General features: G+C 38.2%; 1 protein-coding gene across 1 annotated transcript in view; it reads right to left on the reverse strand.

The window, feature by feature from the left end:
- MNS3 (alpha-mannosidase 3) overlaps positions 1-16,524 on the reverse strand; it is a 48,176-nt gene that overhangs the window by 10,965 nt on the left and 20,687 nt on the right. Inside the window, exon 2 of the mRNA XM_010281350.3 lies at positions 13,736-14,661. Within this exon, the coding sequence (XP_010279652.1) occupies positions 13,736-14,661 (926 nt within the window). The remainder of the gene's footprint in view (positions 1-13,735; positions 14,662-16,524) is intronic.

Genomic DNA, 16,524 nt, shown 5'->3' on the forward strand with positions numbered 1-16,524 from the left:
GAGGAACCAATTTCCAATGGCATCTAGTTCGGTGCAGAAGATCAGACCAAGGCCAATGTGGACACCTCCTTTTGAAGGTTTTGTGAAATTAAACTTTGATGGGAGCAGTGTTAAGGCAATCCAAGTCCTTCAGGAATTGGAGGAGTCATAAGGAACACAGAAGGGATCATACTAGCACTTTATTCAGGACCACTGGGGATTGGAGACTCCTTACAGGCTGAACTAGTTGCAGTATTACAAGGTGTTCAGATTGCAAAAGACTTGAACATGGAGAACCCGGTAATTGAAGGGGACTCCCAAGGTGGTGGTAGGTAGGGCAAGAGATCTAGAGTCAGTGATTTGGTGTTACAGAAATGAAATAAAGAAGTTTCAGTGGTTAACACAGCAGATGAATCTAAGGAAACAGTGGATGGGGAGAGAGGCTAATGCATTGTAATTCTGTACTAGCTCTGTTCTAACAATGAAGCTGCATCTCGTACTTGTAACAATGCCTATCATTATGATTTTCAATGAAATTTAATAATCTTTTACTTATAAAAAAACCAAACCCACCAATATATATATATATATATATATACACATATATATATTAGATTACATTATCTAATATATTGTATTATTATATATATTTATTTATTTATAATATATTATAAATATAAAAAACCAAAGAACCAAACCAGTTAACTGATTGATTTGGTTGGGTTTTGGTTTGGGATATTTGAAAAACCGAAGGATTATTCGGTTTGAGATATGCCCATGGTTCAATTAACCAAACCATGAGCACCCCTAACTGTCATATCACATTCTCATTGGTTATAATATCTGCATGAATGCATTTATGAATCATGAGATAAATTTTAAACTACTTTTCATTTATTAATCACGTTTAACTTTGATTTTGGCATTTTGAAGCATTTTTCCTTCATTTGGTACCCGGACAAAGCAGCCAATGGATGGTAGGAATTTATCCAGGCCTATGTTTCTCTAGATATCATATGAAGAAGTTCAAGGGCAGCTATTTTTCTAATCAATTTAGAAATAATGGAACACACAAATTTTGTCGAAGAAAGGAAGAATGCTTGAACCCCTACTTAATCAGAGTGTAGGACAAGAAACTAGTATCACAGTTTCAACCAATGTACAGAGAACTGGACCGGGGCATAGAACCAAAGAAGGGAGAGGTTCACGGGTCAGAGGTTCAATTGGGGTCAAACCATGATGACGTAACATATACATATAAATACTATACGTCATATAAATATTATATATAATATATTTAAATATGGTGGATGGATGGCACGTATTTTAAAGCAAATACGTGCGTAATAAAGTAATATGTACAATAAAAGGTCATTAATTAACACAAATAAAGAAGTGGATTAATGGTAAGTAAGCAATATATAAAAACAAGAGGTCATGGGTTCAAGTCTTGTTAATAACATTTTAAAATTTCAATTGTTTAAAGACCCGGGCGGTTTCATGAACCTCTAGAACCGGTTCACTGGTTTTCCGAGTGGTCTTTTAGCAAAAACGGTTATTAGGGTACGACCGAACCAGTCAAGGTCCTGGTCACTGTTTAACCAATCTAACCTACCGGTCCAGTCCAGTTTCCTACACTGGTTTCCACAATGGTGAGCTAGGGGATGATTTAGATCTAAAATATAAAGAAGACAATAGTTTCACATTTGGAAAGGGTTTAATAACAAGTTGAGAAATGGAGGTTTATGGCTAAAATATCTGGATATCCTGCCACCCAAAGGTACAACAGACATATAATGATGCACAAAACAACTGCTGTCTATAAACTCCCTGTTTTGCTTATGTATCAACCATCACATTTGAAGTCCTCTTGCCCAATTAAAGGTTGTATTCAACTCCTTTGACAGGTTTTTCTATTTCCCTAACAGCATGCCTGTATATCCAAGGCACATGACAACTACTACTTGTCCAAGAGACACCCCTACAGGGGTTGTATCGGGTCAGACCATGGTTCAGAGGGTAGCCGGGACTTAAACCGACCCCTCTGAACCGGTTTTGAAAAAATAAATAAATAAAACATAAAAAATAGCACCGACACAGACCAATACACTCTACCGGCATATCGGCCTGTGTTGATATTTAGAACCTTGGTTAGTTGTAATTGGGGTTCTTTGGGAGGGTCCTTGGTGTGTGGGAGGTGATTTCAATGTTCTTCGATACACGAGTGAAACAAACAACTCCAATCAATGCATAACCACAAGCATGAGGAAATTTAATGGTTTGGTGGAGTCTTTGCAACTAAAGGAATCTCCTCTATTGCAAGCTACCTTTACTTGGTCTAACTTCCAGGAGGTTCCGGTGTGTTCTAAACTAGACAGGATCCTATACTCAGTAGACTGGGAGGATCTCTGGGGAAACTTAGTCCTGAAAGCACATCCTACATGGAGTAACCTCAGACCACTATCCCCTTTGTTTTTTGAGGAGGTTTGCCAAGGGGGCCCACCCCTTTTAGGTTTGAAAATATGTGGATGGAAGAATCAAATTTTCTTTAAAAAAAAAATAAAGGTTGGTGGTCGGAAAGAGATCAATTATGATAACAAGGGGATCAATTCCACCAGAAAGATAAAATTTCTAAAAGAAAGAATAAAAGAATGGAACAAGCATGAATTTGAAAGATTAGAGGATAGGGAGTGGAAAATGGGTGGGTTGGGTAAGGGTTGAATACCAACCCACTCATATTGACCCACCAACCCACCATGACCCATCAGGCCATCACCAATCCTTGTTTATGGATCACAACCCACCCTGACCCTCATCCACCCATATTGACCCACCTACCCATCCATACCGACCCTTACCCACCCTCATCCATACTGACTCACTTACCCTCACCTACAAATGCAGATTTTTGTTAAATATGTTTCAGCCAAAAAAAAGAAATTAAAAAAAGTACATAAAATGACAAAAACTCAAAAAATTATATTTTAACAAAAAAATCAAATATTGTAGGAAAAATACATCATGATAAAAAACTATTATATATAACAAACAAGTAGAATTTACAGAAAATACATTAAATGATAAAAATTGAGAAAAACACAAATTTATAAAAAATTCAAAACACATATTTCAGCCAAAAATCAGAAATTTGCATAAAATGATAAAAAGTCAAAAAATATATATTTCATTCTCAAAATAAACAAATTGCAGAAAAATACAGAAATTAATAAAAATTTAATATATATATATATATATATACCAAAAAAAGTAGAATTGCAAAAAAAAAACATAAAATGATAAAAAATTCAAAAATACATATTTGAGCCAAAAATCAGAAAATGCAAAAATTAATAGAAAAATGTAAAAAAATACAGAAATGCACAAAATGTATAACAATTACAAAAAATTAAAAATGCAAAATATAAAAAAATGCAGAATTTTTTGCAAAAGAATGTAGAAAATGCAAAATTGGGAGGAGGAGGAGGACGCCCTTCCACTAAGCAAAAATCCACTATTGAAAGGCCTTAGTTATAGAGAATGGAGAAAAGGCCTTAAGAAAACTAGAGACAAGGGCCATCGGTGGTACAAAGGCGGTGATCGAACTTGGAGGTGATTGGTGAACAGAGGCGAAAGAGGAGAACAGAGGAAGCACCGGTGGTGATTGGTGAAGCTACAAACTTGCAAACCCTACTTCTTGTCTTCTTTGAAAATAGGCATTGGGAGAGAGATCCAATCTTCTCTTGGTCGAAGCAAAAGACCATACAACATGCCAACATCTGAGGGGGCACAAGAGGAGAACAGGGGGCAGAGATTGAGTGAAGCTTCGAGCATCCAAACCTTAACCCTTAGAAACTTCAATCCTTGACCAATCCCTAACTGACAAGATTAAGAGAAGAGAGGCAGCGATCAAGTGAAGCTTCAAGCTTCACCTACCTGAGAGCTAACGAAGGTGAAAGGTTTGAGAGAAAACTTCAAACCCTAGACGTTTGAGAATGGAAAAGTGATTGAAAAAACCTTTGAAGTTTAGAAGTTTTGAACCCTAAACAGACTATAGACTCAAAGAGAGTGCTTGGTGGAGGAAAGATCAGAAAGGTGGAGATTAAAGGTGGAGTTAGAGGAGATTCTTAGAAAAGAAGAAATTTCTTGGAAACGAAAATCGAAATGTAATTGGCTTTAGAAGGAGATAGCAACACAAAAGTTTTTCACTCCTTGGCAAATGGAAGAAGAAGAAGAAAGAATTTGATCTCCAGTATTGAGGTTGCAAGGCAGATTCTTAGCAAAGAGGAGGAAATTGTTAACACTTTTTCTAATGAAAAAAAAAAAAAAGAAGTATAGGTGGTTGACCAGGGGACATGGAGATAAATCTACTATGGGTAAAGAGGACTGCTAATTCCATTGCAAAACAATGGATGGGAAGAGAGTATATTTTGGGCTATGTTGTAATTGATCCTTATCTTGGGGAGAGTTAAAGAGTGCTTACCTCTCTCATGTATTTTATTATATCTTTCCTATTAATATAATTTCAGTTATTGATCAAAAAATAACTGTTAAGGATTTTGTGGATCATTTTAAAGCAATCTTTGCCACTTTAGGAAGGAGAAATTTGGAAAATTGGGACCTTGAATGGGAACAGGGTACCTAAAATTCAATCAACTCTCTTAGAAAGAAGTTTTAGTTTGGAAGTGGTCCATGAAGTAGTGTTTTCGATGGAAAGATCAAAATCTCTAGGACCAAATGGCTTTTTACCATGATTGTTGGGAAATTATAAAGGGTGATTTGATGGTAAGAGCTATGTGGCGGGAATCAATTTGAAAGAGGGTAGCATTCACCTATTGGTAGAAACCCCAAGTTGTGAGGTGAAAGAGTGGCCCCTAGATTATCTTGGCCTACCATTGGGAGGATACCCGAAAGCAGAAAGATTTTGGAAACCAATCCTAGAAGGATTTGGCAGAAATTGGCTCTATGGAAAAGGAGATATATTTCTTTAGGGGGAAGAATAATATTAATTAAGTCCACCTTAGCGAATCAGCCCATTACCTGTCCACCTTTAGGATCCCAGTCAAAATAGACAGCTAGAAAAGATTATGAGGGGCTTCCTTTGGGAGCAGGGGATGAAAGGAAGGATCACTTGATAAAATGGGAACAGGTATGTAAATCAAAGGAGCAGGGTAGTTTAGGTATTGGGAATCTGATCTAGAGGAATATGGCTCTACTAGGGAAGTGGATTTAGAGATTCCCCCTAGAAGGAGATAGACTTTGGCACAAAGTCATTGAAAGCATACATGATTTAGAGGAGAATAGCTAGGATGCGAAGTTGGACTCTCATACCTCATCAAAATCGTCATAGAAAGCAAATAACAGAGGTACTCCCTGCTTCCCTAAACTCCATTCAGTTTGATGTGGGGTGTGAAAATAAAGTTCTTTTTCAGAAGGATCTTTGAGTAGGTGATTTGCCCCTTTGCAAACAATTTCCAATCCTTTACTCCCTGTCAACTTACAAGTTTGAACCTATTTCCAAATTTGGTGCTCTATCCCCAACTGGGATCAATTGGGATTTTGGGTTCAGGAGGGGCTTAAGGGATAACAAATGTGGGTCACTCATTTCTTTACTTTCCTCTTTGGAGAATGTTTCTTTGGACCAAAATACACCTGATGCTAGGGTTTGGACCCCCTCCCCTGATGGTTTGTTCTTTGATGCTTCCTTCTTTAACTTTTTAGTTCATTCCACCTTCAGTGGTTTGTCTTTTCCAGTGAAGGAAATTTGGTGTAAACCTATCCCACCTAAAGTACAAGCTCTGTACATGCTATAGAAAAGGAGGCCAAATTCCTACCTCTCTCCTCATGTGTGTGCTTTGTAAGGATAGTGATGAAACCATTCCTCATTATTCTCTTGTCCCCTTGTGCTTTTCATTTAGGAATATTTTTGTTCTCTCTTTGGTTGCAAATGGGTCCCCCCACAAGAAGTGGTAAGCCTGTTCAACCCCAACTTCCTAAGGCTCAAGCAAAAGAGACGGAAAATCATGTGGAGGACAGTAAGAGCTATATTGGTTTGGACAATATGGGAAGAAAGGAACAATAGAATCTTCAATGAGAAAGCAGGTCTAAGGAGGAACTATTGGAAGCTATCTTAGTGAGAGCTGCGCACTGGGTAAAAACATTGGAGCTGTTCAAAGTCTTTTCAGTTAATAGCGTTATTAGAGCTTGGTCTAAAGTGGTGCAAACAGGTACACACACTGAAGAGGTGAGAATGGATTGGAAGTCCCCAGCTGTAAATAAACTGAAACTGAACTTTGATGGTAGCTCTATGGGCAACCTGGGAAGAGCAGGAATTGGGGAGTGATTAGAGATTATCAAGGATTGATGGTGGTATTGTATTCAGGTCCAGTGGGCTTAGGAGACTCAATTAAGGCAGGAATTTTGGCACTTCTACAAGGTTTGAGATTTAGCACAGCAGCTTGGTCTTAGAGATTTGGAAGTGGAGGGTGACTCACAACTAGTAATTCATTTGGCAAATCAATTCAAAGCAGCTTCTTGGAAATATAGACATGCTTTCAGGGAAATTGATGTTATTGCAAAGAAATTAAATTCACATTTCATCTCGGTGAGAAGAACTGCCAATGGGGCAGCAGATGTACTAGCTAAACAGGGAGTTGACAGGACAAATCTCTTTAGGGAAACTTGTAAAATTGTTACTGAAGGGTGTTGGAATCTTCCAACAGTCGTATTAAGCTTTATTAGTTAATTTTAATGAAATCCTTTTGCTGATAAAAAAAATAGTATAATATGACACCTAATAAATAATATATATAAATATTTTATACCATATAATGTATAACATAAATTTTATACATATATTCTATGTCATATGCTATAAAGTAATATATATTTAAAATTTTATATTTAAGCCATGAAGAAAACTGAAGAGAGGAGAGAGCTTGAGAGTTCAGCAATGAGGGTCTGAGAATGAGAGTTTCGAACCTACTTTCTCTCAACACCCTAACATTCTTTTATTAAGATATATTTGAATAATTACAAGGAGGCCCTTAGGTGGGCAAGAATTTACAAAGAACTTAATATAGACAGGATGGGCCCAGAATAAGGCCCATTACAGAAAAGAAACATAAATAACAAGAAAGAATAAACAACCTATGGGCCATTCGGCCCATCTTCTCTACACTCCCCCTCAAGCTGAGCATAGATGTCAATCATGCCAAGCTTGCTGGTATCATGCTGAAGTTTTGCCTTGGGAATGCCTTTGGTGAGAAAATCTGCCAACTGTCCTTCAGATGTGATGAAAGGAAGACACACTTCACCCGAAGAGATCCTTTCCCTAATGAAGTGTCGATCAACTTCAATATGCTTGGTTCTATCATGTTGCACTGGGTTGTGAGCAATGTTGATGGCAGCCTGATTATCACAGTACAATATCATTGGCTTGTCATATTCAACTCCAAGTTCTTCCATCAATGATTTTAGCCATAATAATTCAGAAAATCCATGTGCCATGGCCCTGTATTCTGCTTCAACAGAGGACCGAGCAACAACCGATTGTTTCTTGCTTCTCCAAGAAACAACATTACCAGCCACCAAGCTACAATACCCAAAAGTAGATCTTCTGTCATCAATGTTTCCGGCCCAGTCAGCATCGGTGTAGGCTTCAAATTTCATATGACCATGCTTGGCAAACAGAATACCTTTTCCTGGGGAGCCCTTCAAATAACATAGGATTCTCTCTGTTGCTGCCAGATGAGTGTCTCGGGGAGCATGCATGAATTGGCTAATGCAACTGACTGCATATGCAATATCTGGCCGAGTCATGCATAGATACAAAAGTTTCCCAAGAAGTCTCTGAAAGATTCCTTTGTCTTCTAACAATGTCCCTTCTGAGGCTGAGAGTTTATGACTCGTATCAATAGGAGTAGCAATTGGTCTAGCACCCATCTTTCCAGTCTCGGAGAGCAAGTCAAGAACATACTTCCTTTGGGAGATAAGAATCCCATCCTTGGATCGAGCCACTTCTATACCAAGAAAGTATCTCAAGTCCCCCAAATCTTTAATCTCAAACTCTGTATGGAGAAAAGATTTTAGATCATGAATTCCTGAAACATCATTACCAGTCACTACAATAACATCTACATACACAATGAGGTATACTGCCAGAGGTCCACTCCTCTTCACAAAAAGAGTATGATCGGACTGTGTCTGCACATAACCAAAGTTAACAAGTGTTGTTCTAAATCTCTCAAACCATGCTCTAGGGGACTGTTTTAGTCCATAAAGAGATTTCTTCAGCCTGCATACCTTCCCTTTCATATCAGTTCCATACATCCCTGGAGGAAGAGACATATAAACCTCCTCATGTAATTCACCATTCAGAAATGCATTCTTCACATCCAATTGATAAAGGGGCCAGTCAGCTAAAGATAGAAGAACCCTCACAGATATCATCTTGGCAACAGGTGCAAAGGTCTCTAAATAATCAATCCCATATGTCTGTGTATAGCCTTTTGCAACCAGTCTGGCCTTGTACCTTTCAATAGTGCCATCAGCTTGGTATTTGATAGTAAAGACCCACTTGCAACCGACTGGATCCTTCCCTTCAGGCAAATCCACCACTTCCCATGTGTCATTCTTGTATAGGGCATCGATTTCAGATCTCATAGCATCCCTCCACTCTGGAATCTTAAGAGCTTCTGACACAGACCTGGGAATAGGATGAGAAGCAACAGAAGAAAGATAGGCAAAGTATGGAGGTGAAAGCAAACTGTAAGAAAGGTGCTTGGAAATGCAGTGTGCAGTGCACTTCCGTTTTCCTTTCCTAACAACAATGGGAATATCAAGGTCAGGGAAGGATGAATCCAAAAATGCTGAAACAGTACCTGTTGTCTCTTCTGTGACTGGAAGTGTATGAGGCCCATGTGTTGTAGGAGAAACAACATGCACATTTCTGGATCTTTGCCTTTGATACACCTTGGGATTGAAGATAGGACGAGAAGGTAGAGTACTGGGACAAGGGGAAAGGAACGACTGATCCACCCTTGATGCATTTGAAGGAGAAGCAGACACATCAAGAGACTCAACAGGGACAGGAAGAGGAAGAGCAAACACCTGTGACAAATCCTCCCCCTGTGGACAATGTCCTTCTGGAGAGGAACCATAAAAGGGGGAAAACTCATCAAAGGTGACATCCATTGAGACATACCGATTGCTAGACTTTGGATCAAAACAACAATAATCCTTCTGTGTGAGGGAATAACCAAGGAAGATACACTTTTGAGCTTTGGGTTCAAATTTATGCCTTTGGACACTTGGGACATGTACATAACAGGTGTAGCCAAAGACACGAATAGGAACAGGAAAAAGGTCATTGTCTGGATGAAGAAGATTGAAGGGAGACTTAAACCCCAAAACCCTGGATGGCATACGGTTTATAAGATAGGTAGCAGTAAGAACAGCATCACCCCAAAACCTGGTAGGAACATGTGAGGCAAATAAGATGCTTCTTGCAACTTCAACAATATGCCTATTTTTCCTCTCAGCAACCCCATTCTATTCTGGGGTCCTAGCACATGAGCTTTGATGAATAACCCCCATGTCAGAGAGATAGCAGGATAGGTTTTTCTCAAAGTATTCTTTTGCATTGTCAGATCTGAAGATTTTAATCCTGGTATCAAATTGGGTTAAAACAAATTCATGGAATTGTCTTACAAGTCTTGGAACTTCATCACGGGATTTCATCAGGAATATCCAAGTGAACCGAGAAAAATCATCAATAAACAGGATAAAATATTTATAGCCACCCATGGAAGGTAAGTGGTAAGGCCCCCACACATCAGAGTGCACAATATTAAAAAGAAAAGAAGATCTTTTATTACTCAAAGGATAATTGTTTCTACAATGCTTTGACAATTCACAAAACTCACAATGAAGACTAGACAAACTAATTCCCTTAAACAGTTCAGGGAAAAGATGACTCAAGGCAGAAAAAGACAATGACCAAAACGACGATGACAACATAATCCGACTAACAGACTCTGAAGAAACAGATCCAAGAGCAGCATTCCCAAGATGATCAGTGCATTGTTCCGGGGTATCAAGCAGGTATATTCCGTTCGCCTCATGGCCACTCCCAATCACCTTCTGAGACTCCAGATCCTGAAAAACACTGTAGGAAGGAAAGAAGGTTACACAACAGTTTAGTGATTTGGTTAAACTACTTACAGACAACAAATTTGTATTTAGTTTAGGTACATGAAGGGCAGAAGGTAGGAACAAGGGATCCGTAGCCTTGATGGTTCCCTTACCAGAGATAGGGGCAAGTGAACCATCAGCTAAAGTGATTTTATCACGTCCAGGGAGCAAGTCATATGAAACAAATAGGGTAGAAAGATTAGTCATATGGTCAGAAGCACCCGAGTCAATAATCCAAGGGATCTTGAGATTACCTGAAGTGGTAGCATGATTGGCAGAAGCCCTTATACCTGAATGAGCAAATGCTGAAGCAGCAGAAGAATTGCCTGAAGGGTTGGAAGAAGAGGTCACATCACTCAACTGACTGATCATCTTCCCAAACTTTTCATATTCTGCTCTCATGGTTGCCAACTGTGCAGAAGCAGACATTTCTTCACTATCTGGCCCGGCAGCTACATTTGCACTTCCTGATCTTTTACTATCATACCTTCTCTGAAACCGACTGGGAACAAGATTAGGATGTAATTTCCAGCACTTATCTTTGGTGTGCTTTGACTTCTTGCAGTACTCACATATAACTTCTTTCCTATGCCACCAGAAGTTCCAGCATTCCCTTTGGGTTTAAACCCCATATTGGCAAAGTGATCATTCATATCAGCCCCTTGAACCTGAACAGACCTTCTGCTCTTTTCACTACTCACCAATGCATAAGCTTGTGACAAAGAAACACACTCCTTGGAAAGAATATTCTGTTTTGTGATATCATATTCTGGGTTTAGTCCAGTTAAGAACTCAAATACCCTGTTCCTTTCAACCAATTTTCTGTAGGTCTCTACATCATTGGTGGTGTCCCAAGGTACAGCTTCTATTAGGTCAATCTCTTGCCATAAGGACTTCAGGGTTGAGAAATATACAGCAAGAGGTTTCTCTACTTGTCTTAAATTCTTTACATCGCTTCTCAATTTATATGTCCGGGCCACATTGAGTTTTTTTTTAATAGGTTTCCGCAACACTGTCCCAAATTTCTTTTGCTGAATTCATCCATAGGTAGTGTTGGCTGATTTGCGGCTGCATTGAGTTCACAAGCCACCCAATAACAGTGTAATTTTCTTGCATCCACTTCTCGTAGAATGAATCATCTTCTAGGGGAGCCTTCTTACTCCCGGAAATGAATCCCCACTTTCCTCTACTACAAACATGAATCTTTACTGATTGTGACCATGCCAGATAATTAGTTCCATCTAGTTTAACTGTGGTCACAGTCAATAAGGAATCATTTGGAGTTCCCTGAACCAGTCCATATTCGGCACCACTTTTGTTTTCAAACTCTGAGGAGTACATCATGTAAACACTCTAAACAGAGTTCAACCGACCACAAGAAGACAATATACTGAGTTCAGCCTTCAAGAAGTAATCAGAAACTCCTAGGCATTGTGCAATCAGCCGAAGTACCTTTTCAAAGTTGTGCACTCAGCCAAGAAGAGTAAATACCAATCGGTATTGCTGAACAGGCCTTTTCACAAACACAGTGTGGGCAATAGAGATAGCCCCACTGTCAAGGAAGAGAAAAGACCCCAAAAAACAGCTCGTACAACCCCTTAAAACAGCCAAAATATGAGTAACAATACACAGCCTTGTTACAAGGATGTTTCGACAGGTTTTAACAGTCCAAGAAGAAGAGAAAAAACAGCCCAGAAATTTCTGGGTTAAACCAGATTTAATGCAGTCGAAGGTAGTACAGAACAGCTAAGGTTTTCGGACACTTCAACAGTCCAAACACAGTCGAAGATAATACAGAACAACCAGAAACTGAGCACAACTTACAGTTCGAGCTTCAACAGTCCAAACACAGTCGAGCTTCAAAAACAGAACAACCAGTCCAAACACAGTCAAGCTTCAATAGTCCAAACATAGTCGAACTTCTGAGCAAAAAACTGAGCACAACTTACAGTTCGAGCTTCAACAGTCCAAACACAGTCGAGCTTCAAAAAACAGAACCGAGTTGTTCCCCTTCTCCTCCCCCCCCCTTTTTTTTCTTTGATTCTTCCTGGCCACCGAACCCCTTCCCCAAGAGATTCTAGTCTTGGGCTCGTCCACTGACCTCCAAAAATCAGGCAGTATGTGACTAAGCTTCCAGCCCTATGATATTCAGGTTCAGATATGCTCTGATACCATGAAGAAAACTGAAGAGAGGAAAGCTTGAGAGTTCAGCAATGAGGGTCTGAGAATGAGAGTTTCGAACCTACTTTCTCTCAGCACCCTAACATTCTTTTATTAAGATATATTTGAATAATTACAAGGAGGCCCTTAGGTGGGCAAGAATTTACAAAGAACTTAATATAGACAGGATGGGCCCAGAATAAGGCCCATTACAGAAAAGAAACATAAATAACAAGAAAGAATAAACAACCTATGGGCCATTCGGCCCATCTTCTATACAAGCCATAAGCCCGGAACCCAGCCCATGATCCCCATTTTGCTCAGTGGCAGTACAAAATTTTCAAAAAAAAAAAAAAAAATCATTTCTTCCTAGTATCTCCAAGATTTTGCTCATATGTCGACAGCATTTCAAATTTCATTGATAGACTAATATTACATTTATGATTTAAAATTCTTAACTTTTTTTAAAAATCTTTTCCTAAAAGAACCAATGGGAATCAGTGATTGGCTGATTGGCTTACTATTTAATATGATTCACTTACTAAGTCACTATAATTCAAAGAAAAATAAAAATTGCACACTATAGATGGCTGTGTTAAAACAAAGGGTTGATATCCTTGTATTCTGGGACCTTTCTATATTATTATACTCTGGATTGCAGAGTAGCTAAAGTACTTTTAATCTGTTATTAAATTAATAAAAACCATCCTTTGCTGATCAAAAAAAATGAAAATTGCACACAACTATAAAAGAGTATTCTCAACCAAATCAAATATATAGTAACAAAAAAGGAAAAGTCAAAATCGCAATTGGCATATGTAAAGAAGAAAATATGGCAAAAAACTACAAGGGAAACAAAGAGAAAGATACCTACGTAAGTCTCTCAATATTTTCTTATTTGATTTATACAGTTACTTATTATGGCTTTTGAGTCTTAAATTTGCAATTATACTTCTTCCAATGATTCCTTGTAGGTTTATTAACTAATTCCATGTTTCTAGAAAATTTCCCTAATTTTTTAGATTTTCAAAATATCATAATGGAATTAGTGAAATATCACTTAAATTTCCCCATCTCTGCATGGTGAAATGTGAAATGCCCATCAATGTTGAAATTGCTAACCATGGTCTCAAGTAAGAAAAACTCCCCTCCAACCTTTTATTTTGGAATTAGTACTCAGAAAAGGGGAAAAAACAACAAGAAAAGCAATGATCTGGCTTCATTTTAAGAAGCAAGACTCTCAAACACTTTTGGCACTAAAAACTATCTGATGATCATGAGCAACAGGAAACTTTAAGAAACAACTTTTGGCACTAAAAACTTAATTGTTGCATATTAAGTTGAGTAACTATTTTAAGAAACAACTTTTCTCAATTGAAGTGTAGCTCTTCCATAAGATTTATACCTGATGTAGATAGGCACTAGTCCTTCCACCTTAGGAAGTGACTTCAGGTGTTCCAGAACTTTCATTCCTTCAACCCCATACTTTGCATCACCTGAAACGGTACTAAGGTAGTTAAATTCAAGTTGTAGAGTAGAAACTTCTGAAGTGCTACTCAATCCATCAGGAGCTGGATGTGCTGAGCGATCACGAAGGACTACATCACTATAAGGAATAGGTGTTGGACTTGAAGTAAATGCAGATAACAGACGATCAGCCAAGTTCTTTGCAGTTTCTAGATAAACATTTGGTTTAGTCCCATTGTTTGTTACAGAGTATATTCCATGTTCTCCCCCACTTAGATGATAAGCACTAAGAAGTCCACCTAGAACACGTATGGTAGTTTCAAATAAATTGACTTGACCTTTCTCATTAATCCTTTCTGGAAGATTGTTTTCTATCCATGTGCTTGCTTCAGAGACAATTTGATCAAGACCCATTATCATAGCTGTATCCAATGAATCCACAGCTGTAGCACCAAGACCCCCTAAACCATCGGTTCCCCTCTGGCCCAATGGCATAAGTTCATCATAACCCATTGCATAATTTCTGTAGCCAGACCAGGCATGGATAAATGCCTCCTTAATACTGTTTTGCCTAGATTTCCAAATAGAATTATTAATTGCATTTTCCTCATCAGGAGACAACCGTGGAGGAAGCCTTGGTGCTCTTCTCCAAAGCCTTCCAAGTCTGCTACCACCACCCATGACATTCTTCTCTTCTTTTATGCTACCTTCTGTTAGTCCATCAGAAGCAGCATGGATTGGACTTGTATGTATTAGCATTAGACATGCTAAACCACCAATCATCAACAACAATAGAAATTTCCCGGTACTACATCTTACACAATCACGTCTCATGTTACTGGTAAGTAAGGCTTGACTAATCACCTAGGCAAGCAAAAAAAACATATAAATGAGAATTTTCAGAACAGATAATTTGTTACTTCAAATCTTTAATAAAATTAAGGATTAGCAGCATACAAACCAAAAGAATGCCATATAATAAATGGTCCTTCAAAAGAGAAAACATGTAAAATGGACCATCATAAGAAGATTTAAAAAGTTAGGGCATTAGGCCACATTCTAAATATTACATTTCCAACAAAGTAAAGAATCCCATGCATAGAAAAGATCTCTGAAAGAGAGAACAAGCAAAAACAAAGACCACAAAATGTAAACAATAGCATAGGCCACATTTCAGTTGCTAGCAATGCACAAAAAGAATGTGTACTAAGGAATTAGTGAAAAGAAGAAATTGAAAAAGGGAGAAACAGGCGAAGAAGATCATAACACGCATGTGTGAGGTAATAGCATCTGATCGACTCACATGTCAGATAAGTTTAATGAGCCACGATAGAGATGTTTGTAAATACCAAAGGACACTTCTTTATCCTCCTCAAATATTCTTTACCTATCCATTAGTTTACCGATTACAGTTAAACTGCTTCTTTCAATGTTGAAGTCACAAGTGGCTTCAACAGTAGTGCAGTCCCTGTATAAATCATGGATGTCCATGAAGAACTAATCATAGAAAAGAAATAGCTTGGCTACAAGAAAGAAATACAAGAATTGTCCCTAATGCTAGATTGTGCAAAAGTTGGAACTGCAGTGTTTAGGCATATCTGTTATTTATTAGATGAAACCTAAATGGAAAATTCTAACTGATATTTAAATGATTCAAGGTCAGCCAAACCAAATGATTGTAAAGCAATGGCAGATGTGTTTGCACTTTTCATTCTTTAAATTTCAGCTTGATCAGTGAACCCTAGTTAGGGGGATGCAGCTATGAATCTTTATGGTTTTAGGCCATCTTCCTGTGGCCTGAAGGAACTGAACTTCATCACATTGAGAGGCATGCAGTATTCACACATGTCTGAGATAAGAGAAAAACATCCTTTCGGTTAAACCAATCAGCATCCAAGAGTCGGCCTATGTCTTCACTTTAGTGATAAACTGAAAATTAAAAAAGCTTCCCTTGTGGACAGTTGAAAACTAAATGATCATCAGAAAAAAAAAAAAAAAAAATCCTTAGGCTCAGTTTGTTTGCAATTCCAATTTCATTCTCGAGTGTAAATGCATGGGACTGCAAATTCTGATTTACTTTTGCTTCAGATTTGATTGTCTTGCTTGATGTGAAAGGCAACGTAGGCAGGATGAAGGTTATTTGTCTGAGAGTTGTAAGGTAGGAAGCAAAATGATGTGGTTCCCACTTTATATCAGAGAAAATCAAGGTAGGAGGAACTAGGAATGTGGTGCAAATTTTGCATCAGTTTTTTAAATTCTTTTTTTGTCAGCAACGGAAACATTTCGCTAATTTAATATTTACAAGAAACACACAATTTTAAAGAATCCCAAAACAGATAGCTATCCCATTGGTTTCTAATGACCCCTTGCTTACCTAGCATATCAACCATTCCATTTGCTGTCATATTAACCCACTCAACCCTAATTTGTAAATTTATTGTCAAACACTTGAACTTCTTTACCAGATTTCTGTATGCCCAGAGAGATTTTTCCTCATTCAGTAACCAGCTTATTACCACTTGAGTCACCTTCCATAGTTAGATTAGTCACATCCATTTCCATAGCCTTCTGCATTCCAAACATAGCTGCCAGAATTTCAGCTCTAGTCGAATCCCCATTTCCAACTGAACCTGAAAAAATTGCAACTACATCCTCCTCATTTCTAAAAAAAATATCCGATTCTAGAAGGGCCCGAATTTCCAACACTGCTGCCATCAAAATTCAATA

This window comes from Nelumbo nucifera, chromosome 3, assembly GCF_055504915.1.
Source record: "Nelumbo nucifera cultivar China Antique chromosome 3, China Antique-T2T, whole genome shotgun sequence".
Taxonomy (NCBI): domain Eukaryota; kingdom Viridiplantae; phylum Streptophyta; class Magnoliopsida; order Proteales; family Nelumbonaceae; genus Nelumbo; species Nelumbo nucifera.